The sequence below is a fragment of the Crocodylus porosus genome, unplaced genomic scaffold (assembly GCF_001723895.1).
Source record: "Crocodylus porosus isolate Cpor-Errol unplaced genomic scaffold, CroPor_comp1, whole genome shotgun sequence".
NCBI lineage: Eukaryota > Metazoa > Chordata > Crocodylia > Crocodylidae > Crocodylus > Crocodylus porosus.
The window spans coordinates 10,836-28,466 of NW_017728940.1; the positions used below are offsets into that span (position 1 = coordinate 10,836).

Below are 17,631 nucleotides of genomic sequence, written 5' to 3' on the forward strand. Positions count from 1 at the left end.
TTCTCATCCGCCCACCCCTGTAACCTGTCTAGGTCCGATTGCAGCCTATTGCTCCCTTCTAGTGTGCCCACATCCCCCCACATCTTAGTGACATCAGCAAATTTGAACAGGTGCTTTTTACCCCCTTGTCCAAGTCGCTGATGAAGATGTTGAACAGTGCGGGCCCGAGCCCTGGGGGACCCCACTACCCACGTCCTTCCAGGTTGAACATGACCCGTCCACCACCATGCTCTGTGTGCGGCCCTCCCGCCAGTTGGCGACACGTCTGACTGTGTGGATGTTGACACCACAGCCCCCAGTTTCTTAACGAGAATGGGGTGAGAGACAGTGTCAAAGGCCTTCCGAAAGTCCAGGAAGTCGATGTCCACTGCTACTCCTGCATCCGGGGATTTGGTGACCTGGTCGTAGGGGGCCACCAGGTTGGTCTGACAGGACCTGCCCCTAATGAACCCGTGTTGGTTGCCCCTAAGCATGAAATCCCCTGCTGGCCCCTCGTGAACATGCACCAGGATAATTCTCTCAAAAAGCTTGCCCAGGGCCGAGGTAAGACTGACTGGCCTATAGTTCCCGGGTCCTCCTTCCTCCCCGTTTTGAAGGTGGGAACCACATTGGCCCTCTTCCAGTCCTCTGGCCCCACACCAGGGCACCACGAGTGCTCATACAGCTGTGCTAGGGGTCCTGCAATGACCTCAGCCAATTCCCTCAGTACTCGGGGGTGGAGATCGTCCGGACCGGCTGATTTAAATACATCCAGTCCCTCCAGAAGTTCCCTGACTAGATCCTCCCTTACCCCTGGCCTAGGTGTGCCTCCCCTGGGGCCTGAGGGGGTCCCAAGCTTAGGAAAACAGAGACAAAGAAATTGTTAAATAGGTTAGCTTTGTTGTCTGGTGTGACGACCAGATTTCCTAGCGTGTCTTGCAGGGGCCCCACGTTACCCAGTACCTTCTTTTTGCCCCCTATGTATTTAAAAAAGGACTTCTTGTTGTCCTTGATCTGAGTAGCTAGTCCCAGTCCCATCTCCGCCTTGGCCTTCCTGACCGCCCCGCTATGGCCCCAAGCAGCCGAGGTGTAGTCCTCCCTGGGGGTGCAGCAGCTGCTGTCCTGCTCTTGGGAGCACTGGGCTTGCAGCTGCCTCCCAGGGCGGGCGGATGCTGGGCTGTGCCGGGGCTCGGATGGGAGATGTTGCTTCCTGCTGCTGAGAATACCAGGAAGCCGGGGCTGCCTTTGTTCACCCCACCGCAGCAGCCCTGGCATGGCCTGGAGACTCCCTTTGGGGGCCGCTTCCCAGCCTCTGTGCTGGCCCTGGTGGGTGCCGGAGTGGCTGTGTGGCCATCCCTGCCCAGGGCTGGTGCTGCCATTGGGGCTCACAGGCTCTGCCAGTGGCATCAGCGTCTCCGGGCGTCGGAGCCCTCAGGGCACCCTCACCAACACAGCTCCCGTTTCCAGGCGGATGCTGGGTTTGGGCTCAGGAGCCCAGGCCTCGAGCAACTGCCTTTGTGGCCCTGAGGGGGCCCTCTGTCCTGGGCACTGACAGGCACTCAGCTTGGCCCTGCTTTGTGCTGCACACGCAACCCAGCTCCCCGTGTGGGTGCTGCTGCAGTCCTGTCTCCAAATGGGCCCAGTGCCTCCAGGCCTGGGCTCAGCAAGCTCCTTCTTTGCCCCGTGCTGCTCTGTGTCCCCTGGACCCAAGGGCACTTTGCAAATAGGATTTTGCCTTCTGGCCGTGGTGCTGGCTACCTCAGCAGGTGTGGGCCCCTTCCAGGGACTCTCAGTGCCCCCTCCCTGCCCCGGTGACAGCTCCCACCGTGGTGACTGCCAGTGACACGCAGTGGCTTCAGGGTCTGAGTGCAGCCTGCCCTGCCTTGGCGTGTGGGCATGGAGTGGGGCTAGAGCCACATGGAGCCGGGCAAAGACCCCAGGCATCCTGTCAGTGCTGCTAGTCCTGCAACAGTTCCAGAAGTCGGGGCTTGATGGCAGGAGAGCGTAGCCCCCCCACAGGACGCTGCCCTGCAGAGGTCCTGGGATGCTGCCTTCCCTTGCTGTGCACACAGCAGCAGCAGGGTTGCCACATATTGGCTCCCTAGCATCACTGGCCCCTTCTCAGGACGGGGACCTGGTTTCCTGGCTTTGCACAGCTGCTCCCTGCTCCCCTAACCCTTTGGTGCCTGGCTCCTCCTGGACTGGTGGCGTTGCCCGTCCTGCTTGCTGGGGTCAGCAGGATCCTAGGCCAGGCCTGCCAGGAGCACAGCACCGTGGCTGTGTGGGGACCCACGTGAGAAAGTCGAGGGGGAAATTCCCATGGATGGGAGCCCTTGTGTATTCAGGGCTCTGAGCCCTTCCAGCTGGAGGGCTTGCAGCAGGGTCTGGTGGGGTTGTGATGTTGGCCACAGTCCCAGCGTGTGTCTAAAGGGGTTACAGAAGCTGGTCAGCCCTGCTCTGAGGGTCCTGGGTCTGGCCCTTGTGACTTCAGAGTCTGTAACCAACCAGCTCCCCCCAGCCTGGGTTTGCTCTGGCTCCAGCTCCAGCCCTGGGAGGAGACTTTGGGGCTTCCCAGGCTGCTCCCTGCTTGTTTTCGTCAGGGCGATGGTTGGGGGTGGGTGGGCCGCTTCCTAGACAGGCCCCCCCCACCCAGGATCTGCTGCTGCCTCCTCATGCATCCACGGCCTGGCTTGGGCCTGTGCCGCAGCTGGGCTGGGGAAAGCCGGTGCCGTCATGCGTGCACATGTGTGTTGAGGGTGCACACATGTGCGTGTGTGCACCCCCTCCAGCTTGGCTAGGCCAGCACTCGATTCAGGTTTGCTTTTCCTTAGCTCCCAAGGATAGAGGACATGCACACGCCCACACACAGACCATCTCTGGCTCTTGTTGCTGGTCATGCAAACTCCCCAGGGTGGGGAGTGGGTGGAGGGGAGTTTCCTGGCGGGGGGAGCATGTTGCTGGGCACACAGGTGTTCTGCAGGGAGTGTGCTCCAGGCCAGCGAGTGCAGGAAGGATGTCGGCCCCTCCAGGTTGGGGTGCCAGAGCAACCTTGGGAGTAGGGAATGCGCTACGCTGCCTGCCTGGGTTTGGTGCTGTGCAGGCCGAGCCCTGGCAGCTGGCTGGAGCCAGGCGCCTAATGCAGGAGCACTGGTCGCTGTGGGGGCAGGCGCCCAGGCCCAGGCGGCAAACCAGGCAGGCTGTGCTCACTCGCTGCCTGCGGCCCACCAGCGCAGGGCTGCCCCAGGCACAAGCATGTTCCTGGCCCTGACGTAGGTGCTGGAGAAGCCTGGGCCTCGTCTCTGTCTGCTCCCGCCCGGTCCCGCCCGGGTGTCTCACTTCCTGGGGAGCGGCGTAGCTGTGTGGGGGGAGGGCTGGGCGGGCTGCAGCTCGCTGCCTCGTCGCAGGCCCAGGCGCATTCTTGCGGCATTAGTTAATTGCTGTGCAGGCTCCGCAGGCTGCTGGGGAGGGAGGAGCTGGGCTGGGTGATGTCAGGGAGCCTGCGAAGCCTGCTCCCCCCGCGGGGTGGGGGCGGGGGGCAGCTGGCACGTTCCAGGAGGCAGTCGCATGCCCTGTTGTGACAGGTGCTGAGGGGGTGCCTGCTCCTGCCGCTGTGGCTCGCCCTGCCCCTTGCCACCCAGGAGCTCCACCCTGGGCCCCGTGCTTTTTGGGGGCAGCTTTATCTGAGGCGCATCTCCCTGCACCTGGAAGCAAAGGCTGCAGCTGGCTGCTGCAGGAAGAAGGGCGGCTTTGTGCCCTGTTGCCCAGTCCCCAGTGGCTGGTGGCGCTGGTTGGCCGGGCGGGCGCTCTGTGCATTGTGTGGGGCGTGCGCTATGCCTGGCACCTGGGCCTGGGGGAGACCGCAGGGGCATGGGCTGTTGTTTGCCTGCACTGTGGGGCTCTGCCGTTGTGCTGCAGGGCAGGGGCTCGGGGCAAGGTGGGACATGGGCTCAGTGGTGCCTGTACCTGACCAGTCGCTCTGGGCCCCCCTGCAACCTGGTCTGAAGCCCCCAGCACTTTGGCTGTGGATCGTGTACCATGCTTTCCACCCCAGCCCCACTGAGAGCTGGGCCCACTGTGGCCAGCAGCTGCTCCCACCCTCGCCCCGTCACCGGAGGGCAGAGCTGGAAGGGTCTTGAGAGATCACTGTGTCTGCCCCAGCCACACTGTCTCCATCTAATCCATCTCTGACCATCATCGTCTCAACTGCACATGCAGGCTCCCCGGGGCAGAGACCCCAGGACTGAGCCCCCATGCTCGGGCTCTCTCCCATGGTGGCCACCCCTGCCCGGGCTACCTGGGGCTGGGGACCATCTGGCAGCCCCATCAGGGGCCAGGATCCTGGAGCCGCTCGTCCTACCAACTCCCCCATGGACCTGCTGCCCCTGAGGTTGCTGCTGCCTGAGCCAGAGGCCTCTTCCTCTGCTGCAGATGCATCTGCTCTGGGCACACTGCCGGGGCTGGGGTAGGAGACAGGCTGGGCCCAGGATCAGGGGTGGGGCTGTCTTGTTCTCACAGATTCACTGCCCCTCTTGCCCCCGCTAAGCAGCCTCTTTGCTCTGACCTTCCCCCCACCGCCCCTGGGGTGACCATGGACTTTCACCCACTGTGGCCCAGGCCTGGGACTGCAGGATGGGGGCTGAGCGTGGGTGGCTCAGCTAACCCTCTTCCTAGGGAGTTTGGAGTTGAGCAGCTTTCAGTATCGGTTCCTGTTTCAGGGCTCAGGCAATCTCTGGCTGCAGCCTGGTACATGCAGCCCCTGGGGGCCCCTGCCCCTGCCATTGAGCAGTCCTGAGTGCTGGGATGGGGGGACTGCTGCCTGGTGCCCTCTGGTTGCCCAGGGCTCTCCAGCCATGTGTGACCTTCTCTTCTGCTTGTTTTGCAGCTGAAGCCAGGACCCCAGCTAAAGACGTCGTGAGCCCCGAGAGCAACCAGCCCTGCACCCCTGCCAGTCCCCACCTGGCAAAGAGCGACCAGACCTGTGCTGCGCTCACACCCCTAGGCACTGGGAGCCTCCCCCCTCGCAGTAACCAGCACCCCCCTGCCACTGGGACCCCCCCAGGAGAAATGCTGCCTGCCACGATCGACCAGCCTGCTCCTGCCCTCACACCTGCTCCAGCACCTGGCCCAGGGCAGACGTGCTCCCCCGGCAGTAAGGAGCCTGCCCCTGCCAGTGCCCCCCTGGTTGCAGAGGGGACCGCTCCCCAAGCCGAGAGCCCTCCCAGAGGCACCACACACTCCCCGGCCGTGACAGCCCCCGTGGGAGATCCCGTGCCTCCAAAAAGTGACCAGCCTCCTCCTGCTGCTGCTGCCACTTCTCTGCCTCCGGCCACAGTGGTTGCCAGCCCCCGGCCCAGGCAAGGTGCGTGCACATCCCACAGTGGGGCCGGTCTGGGCCTGGGGGTTCTCCTCTGCCCCCATTGCACTGTTTGTTTGGCCAGCCTCCAGCTAGTGCCGGGCCAGGCCTGGCTGACCCGGCTGGGTTGGCCCATGCTAGCTGTGAGATCCCCTGGGGTACACCAAGGCCTGCAATGGCTGGCTAGGCTCTGCCTGACCAGGGCATCAACCTTGCAGTTCTAGGTGCTGGCCCCTGCTTTCCAAGGGGACCTGGGATGGGAGCATGTGCATGCGCCAGGGAGCCCTGGACCTCCCTGTGTATGCAGAGCCACTCCACCTGGGAGCTGAGGCTGCCAGGACAGGGCCTGGCCCTGATGGGTGCCTTGGAGCTTGCCCCAGGTGTGTGGACTCACCTGCCTAGTGGGCAGCAGAGCAGACCTGCTGGGCAGGGCGGGAGCTGCACACGGAGCAGGGCCATGGCACAGGGGCAGGGACAGGGCCAGTGCCAGGGTTGGCAGGGCCGTCCAGAGCACGGCTTTGAGCTGGTTTCCACTCTTTTCCCTACCCAGATGTTCAGAAAGCCCAGGTGCGGCACCGGCAGGCGAAGGAGCGTCGTGAGGAGCGAGCCAAGTACCTGGGTGAGGAGTGGGTCAGGCTGGCAGGGCCACTGGGTCCTGGTACTCTTGGGGAGCTCAGGCTGGGCCCTGCGAGAGGAAGCTGTGGGGGGCACTTATCACTTCCTGGCAGGTTGCCCCGAGTCCCATTGGGAGGCTCTGAGGGCGGTAGCCCCGGGGGGGATGGGGGCAAATGACAGCCCGCTTGCCAGCGGCCTGCTGGGCTCCTGCCCTGCCCAGGGACCCTGGGGTTCTGCAGGCTGACGGGCCTGGAGGAGCAGGCAAGAGGCCCTGCTGCACTCCTGGCCCCCTCCCTGCACAGTGGCCTCCTTGTCCTGCTCTTTCCACCCTCATTCCTCCATTGTTTCCCCGAATGCTCTTTCCAGGCCGGCTCCCAGGCTCCCTTTTGTCCTGGCCCCAAACTCCTCCCCTGGCTTCAGAGCCATTGCTGTGGGTGCCTCTGCCCCCCACCCCCCTTACAGACCTGGGGGTGGGGCTGGGGGCTGCTGCTGGTTGTGCTTAGGTCAACCCAGCCCCCCCACAGGCAGTCCTGCCCCGGCCAGGCCCAGCTCAGCCTGGCCTTCCCAAGCCGTGCACTCTGCTTGGTTTGGCCTGGCCCGACTTCCCCAGGCCCTGCTCCCTGGGCAGGCTCTGTGAGCAGGGTGCTGCCAGGAGCATGGCCCCCCCCCGCCACACCAGCCCATGCCATTGGCCCCCACAGACAGGGCTCCGTCCACCTCCTGGGAGCAGGCGCCAAGGAGGGGGCAGGCTGGGGCGGGAGATGTGCCCTGCTGCAGACCGAGCAGCGCCTGCCCAGTGGTGCTGAGTCTGCAGCTTGGGAGTGTGGGGGGCACTGGGGCGAGCAGGGGCTGGTGTCAATGAAGTAGAGGGGGCAGCTGGAGCCACCGGCCGGTGCTCCTGGGGATCGAGGTGACCCATTCCCTGGTGGTCCTGCTCTCCCCAGCTGCCAAGCGGGTCCTGTGGCTAGAGAAGGAGGAGAAAGCCAAGGTGCTGCGGGAGAAGCAGCTGGAGGACCGGCGGAAGCGGCTAGAGGAGCAGCGCCTGAAGGCAGAGCAGCGCCGTGCCGTGCTGGAGGAGCGCCAGCGCCAGAAGCTGGAGAAGAACAAGGTGGGCAGGGGGATGGGCACAGGCAGGTGGGCAGACAGACAGACAGGCTGTGTGGGCAGACCCTACTGCTGGCAGGTGTGTTGGGCATGTCCCCAGTGGCACGACCCTGCCCCACGGGCAGTTGTCTCAGCCCCACCGCCCTGCTGGGCTCCTGCACGCATGCACCAGCCCCCACACCATGCTCCTGTCCCCAGCCAGGCTGGGGGCAGTGGTCCCTGTCCTGCTTTAGGCAGAGCTGTCCCAGGCCACAGCACCAGGCTCAGTGCCAAGGCCCTTGGGCTGATCTTGCCAGGCTGGTCCCTGACCCCTAGGTGCAGGTGGGGCTGTGGGCTGCAGGCAGCTCCAGGCCTCATGCCTGGTCCCTCTCACCCTCTGGCAGGAGCGCTATGAAGCCGCCATCCAGCGCTCAGCCAAGAAGACCTGGGCTGAAATCCGGCAGCAGCGGTGGTCATGGGCTGGCGCACTGCACCATGGCTCCCCCGCACACAAGGATGGTGAGTGGGATTTGCACGGGCAGGAGTGGCCAGCCTGGCCCTGCTGCATGAGGGTACAGGGGACCAAAGGGTCTGGGGTCTTCAGAAGCCAGGGCAGGGCACTGGCTGCTGGGTTCACCTACCCAGCCCGGCTCAGACCTGAGAGTGCTTGTGTTTTCGGTGAGGCTGGAGCAGGGCTGAGCAGGAGTGAGGCTTAGGGTCAGGCTCCTGACACAGGTGTTTTTGTGTGGTTTTGTCCTCCTGGCAGCGGGCTCCGAGCGTGGGAACCTGGTTGCTCTCTACTGGGGCAGCATGGGGACATCGCTGCGGGGCTGATACAAGCCATCCCGCAGCCCCTCCCTTGGGCACCCATGGCCAGCAGAGCTGGAGCGTGCCCTTGCTTCAGTGGCTGTCTCGGTACCAGTGTCTAGCATGAGCTGGTAGCAGGCAGCTTTCCAGATGGGGCCAGCATGCCCGGGTCCCTCAGGCCGAGCAGCTGCAACTGTGTTGCCCTGGTTGTGAGGGTAGCTGCACGTGCACAGACGCATTGTGGGGTTTAGGGCATGTGGCCGGCACCTGGGGCCCTGGGAACTGGCTGCAGCAGTGCTGATCTCTGGAGCCAAGGGGCACAGGTGCCTGCTAGGAAGATGCTGTGGGAAGGACCCTGTGGGCTCTGGGCCTGTAGGCAGGAGCACTAGGGAGGCTCCTGCTTCTGCCCCCTTTGCTGCAGCTGGGCTGGCATTGCCCAAGCTGGTAGCACCTCCCTCAGCCCTGGGCTTTGTTGCGGAGGTTGGCTCTTGGAGGCCCTGACCCAGGGGATGGAGGGGCTCGGCACATGCTGGGTGCAGGGAGAGAATGGGGGTTCCTAGGTGCAGCTTACCCTCCACAGACTCCAACATGCCCCCAGTATCTCCGCGCAGCAGTGGCTGCAGCGGCCTGCCTAGGCCTCAAGGAAGCCAGGCAGTTTGTGGCTCTAGGCATGGGTGCCGCCGAGCTCCTCTGTGTTGGTTGTGCGGGGGACGCGCCGCAGCTGGAAGGGCCGTGTGTGTGTGGGTCACTGCAGCCCAGGGCCAGCGACGTGTGGAGCTGTGGATGTGACTGAGGGATCCTGCTGTGGCAGGAATGGGCAGACCGTGGGCTGCAGAGACATGGGCAGCTTCCTGCTGGGAGCCATCGGTGATGCGCAGGTGCTGGGCTACACACTGATCCTGCCCCTGCCCGTTCCCTGGGTTCTGGCAGCTGCCCTGCCTGGCTTGCAGTGAGCTGGCTGGGGTGCTGTCGTGGTTTTGCCGTCATCTGGTGTGAGGGAGCCCCTGGGCCTGCTCTGCAAGGGGTCTTGCAGGTGTCCCAGATCAGCAGCTGCTGCCAGTCATGGCCATAGCTAGCCTGGGAGGAAAGTCCTTTTGCTGTCTGACTGAGAGACCGTTTTCCAGCTGTGAGCTGCCTGGGAGCCCCAGTTGCTCCTCCTAACCTACCTGCAGGGACCCATGGGGACCCTGGCCTCACAGCAGGATCATGCCCTCAGCTCCCAGGCACCTGTGCAGAGATGGGTGCAGGTGGCCTCAGCAGAGATGCCCCCTTGCTGTACTATGGGGGGCATGGTGGGCTTACAGGCTGGGGTGCTACTGGGCAGAGGCGGGGCCCTGGCAGGAGAAATCCCTCAGCTACCCTGGGCAGTCATTTGTGCGGCCCAGGTGCTGAGCTGAGGGGCTCTCTTGGTCCCAAGCAGCAGCAACAGCAGGACCAGGCCTCACCTTGCCTCCCAAGGTAGGGAGTCAAATGCCAGCGCTGGTGCTGTGTAGAGCTGCTCTCCTTCTGCAGGCACCTCCTCTCTGGTCCGTGTCGCCAAGGGATGCCCCTGAGGCCATCCCTGTGTGAGTTGCCCCCATCGGGGCCCAGCACTCTGTGTCCTCTGTATCATCCCTGCTGCGGGCGCGCAGCAGGCCTCGCCCTTAGCCCCATGGCAGCTGCATGCTGGCCCAGGCCCAATGGGAGCCCCATGCTGCATGCTGCATGCCGGGGGCCCAGCGCCTGCCACCGTCACCTTAACCCCATGTGTCTTTTGCCTCCCTCAGGTGCGAGCCGGTGCTCGGTGTCAGCCGTAAACCTCCCCAAACATGTGGACTCTATAATCAACAAGCGGCTGTCCAAGTCCTCTGCCACCCTCTGGAACTCTCCCAGTAGAAGTAAGACGCTGTCGCCTCCCGGCAGTGCACGGGGCCCGTGGCACAGGCCGCTGGGGGGGGCAACCCCAGCACCAGACAGTGCCCCAGGAGCACCAGGGAATGCCTGAGCACCCCTCCACGCCCCCACCCCGTCTTGCTGTGCCACCCGCACAGTGAAGAGCCGCCACGGTGTTCTCTTGCAGGGGGAGCTGGGAGCTGTGGGCATTCCTGGCGTGCTGGGCACTGGGCCTGGCCCCCTGCCTGCCAGATCTATGTTGGCTCTGGCAGGGCCTTGGAGCCCCAGTGGTTGCTGTAGTCTGGGGGGCGAGGAGAACCTCAGCCGGGCACAGGACACAGGGGTGGTGCAGGCAAGTGCTGTGATCCCGGACCTGGCACAGTGCAGATGTCCGCGCGACTTGTCTGGGCCTATGGGCGCTGAGGCTTAGGCACCAGCTCCCTCAGACAGACACAGCCCTGGCCAGAGCCCCCTGCTATGGTGGGCACACTGGCCAGGGCTGTGGCGCTGGCTGCTGGGACACAAGGGAGCTGGAATTGGTGGGGTGTGCGTCAAAGCCCGCCGAGGTCTGGGTGTCGAGGGCTCCTCGGTTCTGCCTGGCGCCCCTTGGAGCTGGGAGCAGTGTGGGGCTCACAATGCCTCCACTGGCACAGGGGGCACCAGGTGCCCCTCCAGGCACTCGGGGGGTGTAGGGTGGGGACATGGGACAGCGGGCTCAGCACCGTCCCCTGCAGCCGCAGTGGTGCCCGAGGGACAGGGTGGGACACCCGGTGCTCCAGCTCCCCACGGCAGCGCCAACCCTGGACCCGTCTGAGCAGAACACACCCACCCCCCGCTCCCTGCGGTGCCTGGGGCCACCGCCTCCTGCCCACCCTGCCAGGTGTCTCGGTGCTGGGGCCATGTGTGGAGCCCCTGGCTGGCGCCCCGCAGCCTCGCACTGCAGTCGCTGAGCCAGAGGCTATTTATAAGCGCCGGAGCCGCTGTTGTGTTTCTCGGTTGCCTGGTGACGGGTGCCGGCCGCCTGCACATCCTTCCCGGGTATAAATAATGTGAGCAGCTGATGAAGCAGGGGTGACTGGGTGGGGGGGCCGGGCCCCTGTGGGATGTGGCTTGGCCTTGACAGGGCAGAGCGAGCTGAGCTCCTGGAGGCCAGGACATTCAGGCTCAATCCAGGGTGGGGGGCAGCGCAGGGAGGAGAGCTGAACCCCTGGCCTCCAGCAGGACCCTTCCCCTCCCTGTGCCATGGGGGTCACCATGGCACCCCTGCCCTGGGAGCTGGGGGTTGCTCATGCCAGGCATGGGGCTCTGCCCTGTCCTGCGTCCCCTCGGGGGCTCCGTCCTGCGTCTTGTGCCCACTCTGCTTGTCCTGCTCTCGCCACATCGCCAAGACTAATCAGGGAGACTGAGCCTCCTGGGAGCCTCTGGCTGAGGCCGAGCCTGGCAAGGGGCAGGGCCCGGGTAGGGGAGCCATCTGGAACCACATCTGCCACTGTGCTGCCCTGCCAGCCCACGCAGCTGGGCCACCACCGGTGTTTGCCCTGGGGCAAGGCCAGCAGAGGTGGATGGGGCTAGGAGTGCAACTTGAGGCCCTCTGCCTACTCCCCAGCCAGGGCTCAACTAAGCCTTCCAGGACACTGAAGCCACTGTCCCCCAGGCAGCCAGGGCACTGTGAGCCATGGGGCTGGGGCAGGTCCTGCCCTGCCAAGGGGGCAAGCCCCTTGCCTGGTGTAGCAGGTGCTGGCTCGAGCGTCGACAGAGACCCCAGGGAGCCAACTTTTCTGTGGCAGCTTTCAGGGAGCTGCATCCGTCTGCATCCTTTATTGATGAGGGCTGTGGCTCACGGGCACACACAGGTCAGAACAGTGCATGCATCTACACGTGTGGGCACCTGTGTGGGCCTGGACATGCTTATGTGGGCATGTGTGTCCTCACGTGCATACATGTATGTGTCTGCCTCGGGGGAGGTCATGTGTTCACATGTATGTTCATATGTGCGTGCGCCTGCCCATATGGGCGTGTGCTACGTCACCCAGGGTGCAGGTGGGCAGCCCTGAGCTCCGACTGCAGTCACTGTTGCGTGCAAGCTCTGGGGTGGAGAGCTCTGCTCCAGAGGAGGCAGGGTAGGGACGCCGTCTCCTGCAGCACTGCGCCTGACCCTCGCCTGCGTGGCTGGACCTGACCTGCCCATATGAAGCCTCCTGTCACCGCCTGCCCTGGAAGGGCTTTCACAGAGCCTGCTCCAGTCCCTGTCCCAGGCCTGCTGGACCCTTGGGGGTGTGGGGAGCTGGGGCAGAGGCAGAGGCAAGAGAGCCCTGTGATGATGGGCCAGGCCAGTGCCAGCATGGATGTGGGGATGAGGGAGGGTGCTTGCGTGCAGAGACAGATTAAAAACTGTGTTGTCTCTCCTTCCAGACAGAAGCTTGCAGCTGAGTCCCTGGGAGAGCAGCATCGTGGACCGGCTCATGACACCCACACTTTCCTTTCTGGCCCGCAGCCGCAGCGCCGTGACACTGGCTGGGAATGGCAAGGAACAGGGTGAGCTGGGCCACAGGGGCTGAGGCTGGGGCAGGACCGGAGCCATCAGGCCCTGAGCCGAGGTTTGGGGAGTGGCCTGTAGCTCCCAAGCCTCAGGGATTGGGGGTGACCACTGTGGGCAGGAGCAGGGGTGGACACTGGGCATAGCCCCCTTACACCCAGGACTGATCCAGGGCAGTGGTGCTGGGTTTTCTGCCATCTCCAGAAGATGTTGGGTCTCTTGCGGTCCGTGTCAGTAGGGATGGGCACTGGGGCAGTTGCATGCAGCCAGAAAGGCCTTGCATCAAACTGCCCCGTCTCTCTGCAGCCTGTCCCCCACTGTCTTGAGACCCCCTGCCCCCCACGCCGCCCACTTATTCCTGTGGCTCAGGCAGGATCAGGGTGGCTGCCCTGGGGCTGGGGCTGGGGCTGGGCCTAGCCTGGCCTGTCCTTGCTCGCCTGGGGCAGTGTCTCCTGGCTCTGCAGGGCTGCTCTCACAGCCAGGGCCCTGCTGCCAGTGGTCCAAGTCCTGCCAGGCCCCGATCTTCACAGGGACCCTGCCCACTACTCTCTCCCCACAGGAGTGCCCGTGTGCCCCCGCTCCACCTCTGCCAGCCCCCTCAGCCCCTGCAACAACCACCGCGTGCAGCACCGGTGCTGGGAGCGCCGGAAGGGGGCAGCCGGCAGCCCTGATGTAACGCCGCGCCGGAGAGCTGAGTCCTTGCCGGTGAGTGCTCCCCGCCCTGCATGGCAGCGTGGCAGGAAAGCAGCTGACAGATGGCCCCTCCAGGGGCTCAGTCCTGTGCTGGTCCCTGGGGAGCTTCGCCTGCCTGGCACTGGCCAGAACATGTGCCCAGTGGGAGTCGATCACAGCACTGACCCCAGCTGCTGCCAGGGTGCTTGCAAGTGAAAGGCACTGGCCACCTGGTCTCCAGTCAGCATCCACTGGCTCTGCCTGCCACCGCCCCAGTCCAACGTGAGAGCCACAGGTGCTGGAGCCCATCCCAGCTCCAGGCGGGGCTCCATGCCTTGGTTTCCCCACCCTGCTGGGTCACACGCCCCCTGTGCTGGCATCAGCGCTGCTGCTGCAACTTCGTTTGCCCGTCCCCGGGCTCTGACCCAGATGCTTCCTCCCTGCCTCATGCAGAAGAGGAAGGAGAAGAAAGACAAGGAGCGGGAAAATGCCAAGGAGCGCAGCGCCCTGTCCCGTGAGCGCAGCCTCAAGAAGCGCCAGTCCCTGCCCGGAGGCCAGCCCAAGCTCCTGCCCACAGCTGAGAGCAGGTCAGAGCCCGGGCCACAAGCCTCTCTGCACTGGGGAGCTGTGAGCCCTGCGGTGGGGCATGCCAGGCATCCCAGGACTGTGACCTGGGGGCCGGGGGCTGGGTCTGGCTTGGGCTCTGGCTTCCCAGGCCAGCGGGTGAGGCCACCCAATGTCCAGGCTGCAGCGTGGGGGCAGGTCCCATGGTTTGCCCATCACATCCTTGCTCTGTTCCCTTCACAGTCCAAAGAACCGGCCCTCATCACCTGCCACCCCCAAGGCCCGGCCGGCGTCCCCCAGCCCCGCACTCGGCTCACCCAACAGGCCCCCGCTGCCCCGCAGCACCCACGCCTCTCCCAAGGTGCGGGCTAGGATCAAGGAGGAGCGGAAGGAGCGAGGGAGGAAGGAGGAGGAGAAGGACACTGCCTCCCCCGCCCCAACTGATGCCCCCAAGGCTCCCAGGGCCACAGAGGAGCCCCCAGGTCTGAGAGCGTACACCTACCACAGGGGCCTCATCCGGTTGCGCACACCACGTGCCCCACACCGGGTCTGGTCTGGGGTGGGGATGGGGTCACAGGGCCAGAAGGAGCCAAGGCTCCTTGGTTCCCTCTGCAGCATGGGAGGGTGTGGGGATGGGGGAGGAGGGCCAGGAGGACCTAGGACACTTGGGTCCTCCCTCTGGAGGGGTGAGGGCACCCTGAACTTGCTCTGTGAGGCTTTATGCATTATGCAGGTGCCGCAGTCCCCTCGGGCGCCCCCAGCCCGCCACCTGCCCCTGCTACACCATCATGCCGGCCCACAGCAGGCACCACAGACCGCGAGGAAGCTGCCCGCCTGCTGTCGGAGAAACGCCGGCAAGCCCGTGAGCAGCGGGAACGCGAGGAGCAGGAGCGTCAGGAGCAGGAGGAGCGGGAGCGGTGAGTCCTAATGGGAGGGGGGAGGCAGCGTTCATCTGGCCAGTAGGTGCCCCCAGCACACCTGGCCCCTCACACAGCTGGCTAGGAACATGCTTGGCCTTGCAGCCCCTGGGCCAGCGAGGTTGGCGCAGCCGTGGGATCAGGCCCAGGACCCTGCCCTGGGCTAGGGGTGCAGCAGGCGGGCAGGGCTGACCGGACTCCCTGGCCATCCCGGATGCTGAGGGTCCTTGTGCCACAGGCGCGAAGCGGAGGAGCAGGCGCGCCGGGTGGCTGAAGAGCGGGCACGGCGGGCAGCAGAGGCACGCCGGCAGGAGGAGGAGCGCCGGCGACAGGATGAGGAACGACAGCAGCAGGAGGAGCGCGAGGCGCAGGAGAGGGCACAGGCCGAGCAGGAGGAGATGCAGCGGCTCCAGAAGCAGGTGGGCTCAGGCACAGCCAGGGGCCACTCGGGAGAGGACAAAGTGCAGTCAAGTGCTGTGGAGGGGGAGCCGGGCCAGAGCTGCCCCTGCCACTGTGCTGAGGAGCCATACTGACTCTGCTTCAGCCCCAGGGCCCTGCCAGCTGTCTGCCTGGGGCAGGGAGCACGAGCAGAGGTGTGCCCTAGGGCTGCCGCAGCAGGGCTTTGCTGCATGCAGCCTGGGACCCAGCCATGCCTACCCACACTACAGGGGCCTCCCTGGACCCTGCTGTCCCCACCTGCTGGTGTGGCACTGTGTGCTGTCCCCCCTCCAGGGTTGGGGCAAGTCCCCCACCCTGCCACATGGTGCCTGCAACCCGTAGTGCTTGCCTGTGAAGCTGCTCTCCCCAGCCCGCAGGGCATGGTTCTGCCTGGCTTGGCCCCACCATGGCATTAATCCCTAACCCCTGCAGAGGGAAGAAGCCGAGGCCCGGGCCCGGGAGGAGGCGGAGAAACAGCGGCTGGAGAGGGAGAAGCACTTCCAGAGAGAGGAGCAGGAGCGGCTGGAGAGGAAGAAGGTGGGAAATGAAGCGGGCTGCAGGAGGAGTGGCTCCAGCAAGGGCGTGTGTTGTAGGGAGCACAAGCAGGGTCTGAGACTTCAGGCCTGGGGTGGGGAAGGGGTAGAGCCCTGGGAAACCGATGTGATGTGGTGTGAGGCAGAGGAAGGGCAGGGGGCATGTTTCCAGAGGGGCAGGGGCAGCCTGGGCTGGGACAGAGGGGTCTCTGGCTCGGGGCCATGAGCTGCCAACAGGGGACATCCCAGAGATCCAGTCCAGGGAAGACCTCGGCCCCCTAGGCAGACCCAAGCTGGGCTGGCTGCACCTCTGGCACTGCTCGGGCTCCCAGCTCGAGTGACTCAGTCTGTCCCTCCTGCAGCGGCTGGAAGAGATCATGAAGAGGACGCGCAAGTCTGATACGGCTGACACCAAGGTGGGTCTCACAGGGCAGCAGTGGGGCAGCTCCAGGAGAGGTGGGACACCCCTGCCCTGTACTGTGGGGTGAGCAGGGGCATCCCCAGCAGGGTCTGTGCTTGGGGTGATGGTGGTCCCAGTCCGCACCCCTATCTGTAAGGGATCTGGGCACTGGTTGTGCCTGTTCCCTACTTGGAGCGGGGCCCAGGCTGCTGCTGTGGCAGAGTCTGCAGGAGCGGGGCTCACCCTGGCCTGCGAAGCAGGCAGCCCATTGCTCTCCATCCTTTTTACAGAAGACAGAAGACAAGAAAATGGTGAATGGGAAAGAAGCCAGGCAGGAGGGTGACACCGGCTCAGGTGAGCTCGAGGCTTTCCCTGCCCCCCAGCCTGCCAGGACCATCGGATACACGCATGGCCTGGCAGGACCCCAGCCTCACCCCTGTGGTCTGTCTGGGCCCCCAGCCCTACTCTGCCAGTGCACGTGGTGGGGAGGGGGCAGGGATGGTACAAAGTGCTGGGCTTGATCACTCCTAGTCCAGGCCTGCTCCCCTCTACCCTGCTCTGGCCTGGGGGCTGACACCCCCCTGCCCTCTTCTCCAGGCTGTGAGAAGCGGCTGGGGCTGCTGGCCAAAGAGGAGGAGCTGCCTGAGAAGGAGGCGCCAAATATAGAGAGCCCAGATGTGCGGCAGGAAACTGCCCCTGCGGGACTGCCGCCCAGGTATGTGCTGGGTTGCGGGGCACAGGGGGAGGTTGTGGTAGCTCCGTGCTCCACCAGGCATGGAGCATGGGCCTGCTAAGGTGTTTCACAGCCCGCCTGCGTCTCCCACAGCCCCCTCACAAAGACCACAGCCACCTCCGTAGCCCTGGTGAACGGCGTGCAGCCCAGCAAGCATGAGAATGGGATCCACGCCAAGGCAGCAGGGCCAGGTGTGGTGGAGCTGGCACACCACAGCAGCAGTGGGGACCCCCTCATCCCCTTTGGGGACACTGAGCCCTTCCTCAAGAAGGCTGTCGTCTCACCCCCCCAGGTCACAGGTGAGGGGCTGGCCTGCTTCCCCTTTGGGCAGGCTGGCATCAGCTTCAGGATGGAGGGAGGTCCTGGGGAAAGCCGTGGGAGCCACAGGGCCTGGCAGCCTCTAGGCAGTCCGGTGCTGCCTGCAGCTTCTCAGCCAGGCCCCGAGGAGCCAGGGGCTGCTCCAGGCGCTGGGGGCGGGTGGGAAATGCTGCACGTGCCCCCTCCTAACACGCCTTCTCTCCTGCCTGCAGAAGTGCTGTGAGGGGCCGTGCCCTGCAGAGCGCCCGTGCCCGCGGCGCGCCGAAGTGCCAACACGCGGCCGTGGCAGAGCTGTAGCTGTTACAGGATGACGACCCTCGCGCCCGAGCAGCAGCAGGGTGCAGCCGCCTTCCCCGGGGCTCGGGCCTCCTCTCGTTCTTGGTTTTTGTTATTTTAACGTGCACCTTATCGGACTGCCCTCCCCCACGCGCCCTCCCGCCGTCTCCTGTAGCTATTGAGCGGGCCGGGCCCAGGCCGTGAACACTGCGTGCCGCGCGGGCGGGGCCGGGGCCGCGCCCGTGTCCCAGGCCCAGGGCCGCGAGGCTCGGAGCGACGGGCTGGGCCTGCTGCGCCGCGCAGGGGCGGGAGCTGCACCGGGCGCGGCCCTGTGCCCCGCGCGTGTCTTTCCCAGCAGTGCGCGCCGGGTCCAATGTTGGGCATCCGGGCCGCCTCCGCGCACAATAAATGGAAACAACGCCTGCGTCTCCGTGTCTCTGGTGTGGGCGTGCGGGTGGGGGGAAACACACTGGCAGAAACCCCCAACGCGGAGGCCGCTGGGAGTCGTAGTTCTGCGCGGCGGCAGTCCAAGGGC

At 65.2% G+C, this 17,631-nt stretch overlaps 1 protein-coding gene across 3 annotated transcripts in view; it reads left to right on the forward strand.

The window, feature by feature from the left end:
- Nucleotides 1–17,517, forward strand: part of MAP7D1 (MAP7 domain containing 1) — a 23,833-nt gene extending 6,316 nt beyond the window's left edge. For 2 of the 3 annotated variants that reach the window (XM_019547879.1, XM_019547881.1), the window contains 17 exons: nucleotides 4,862–5,338; nucleotides 5,883–5,951; nucleotides 6,892–7,055; nucleotides 7,435–7,549; nucleotides 9,604–9,714; nucleotides 12,122–12,244; nucleotides 12,805–12,950; nucleotides 13,371–13,504; nucleotides 13,725–13,963; nucleotides 14,215–14,398; nucleotides 14,637–14,817; nucleotides 15,269–15,373; nucleotides 15,732–15,785; nucleotides 16,060–16,123; nucleotides 16,367–16,484; nucleotides 16,596–16,801; nucleotides 17,033–17,517. In XM_019547879.1, the coding sequence (XP_019403424.1) occupies nucleotides 4,862–5,338; nucleotides 5,883–5,951; nucleotides 6,892–7,055; nucleotides 7,435–7,549; nucleotides 9,604–9,714; nucleotides 12,122–12,244; nucleotides 12,805–12,950; nucleotides 13,371–13,504; nucleotides 13,725–13,963; nucleotides 14,215–14,398; nucleotides 14,637–14,817; nucleotides 15,269–15,373; nucleotides 15,732–15,785; nucleotides 16,060–16,123; nucleotides 16,367–16,484; nucleotides 16,596–16,801; nucleotides 17,033–17,043 (2,501 nt within the window). In that variant the 3' untranslated portion in view covers nucleotides 17,044–17,517. The remainder of the gene's footprint in view (nucleotides 1–4,861; nucleotides 5,339–5,882; nucleotides 5,952–6,891; nucleotides 7,056–7,434; nucleotides 7,550–9,603; nucleotides 9,715–12,121; nucleotides 12,245–12,804; nucleotides 12,951–13,370; nucleotides 13,505–13,724; nucleotides 13,964–14,214; nucleotides 14,399–14,636; nucleotides 14,818–15,268; nucleotides 15,374–15,731; nucleotides 15,786–16,059; nucleotides 16,124–16,366; nucleotides 16,485–16,595; nucleotides 16,802–17,032) is intronic. The other variant, XM_019547880.1, reaches the window with a different exon arrangement.
- Nucleotides 17,518–17,631: the final 114 nt, after the last annotated feature.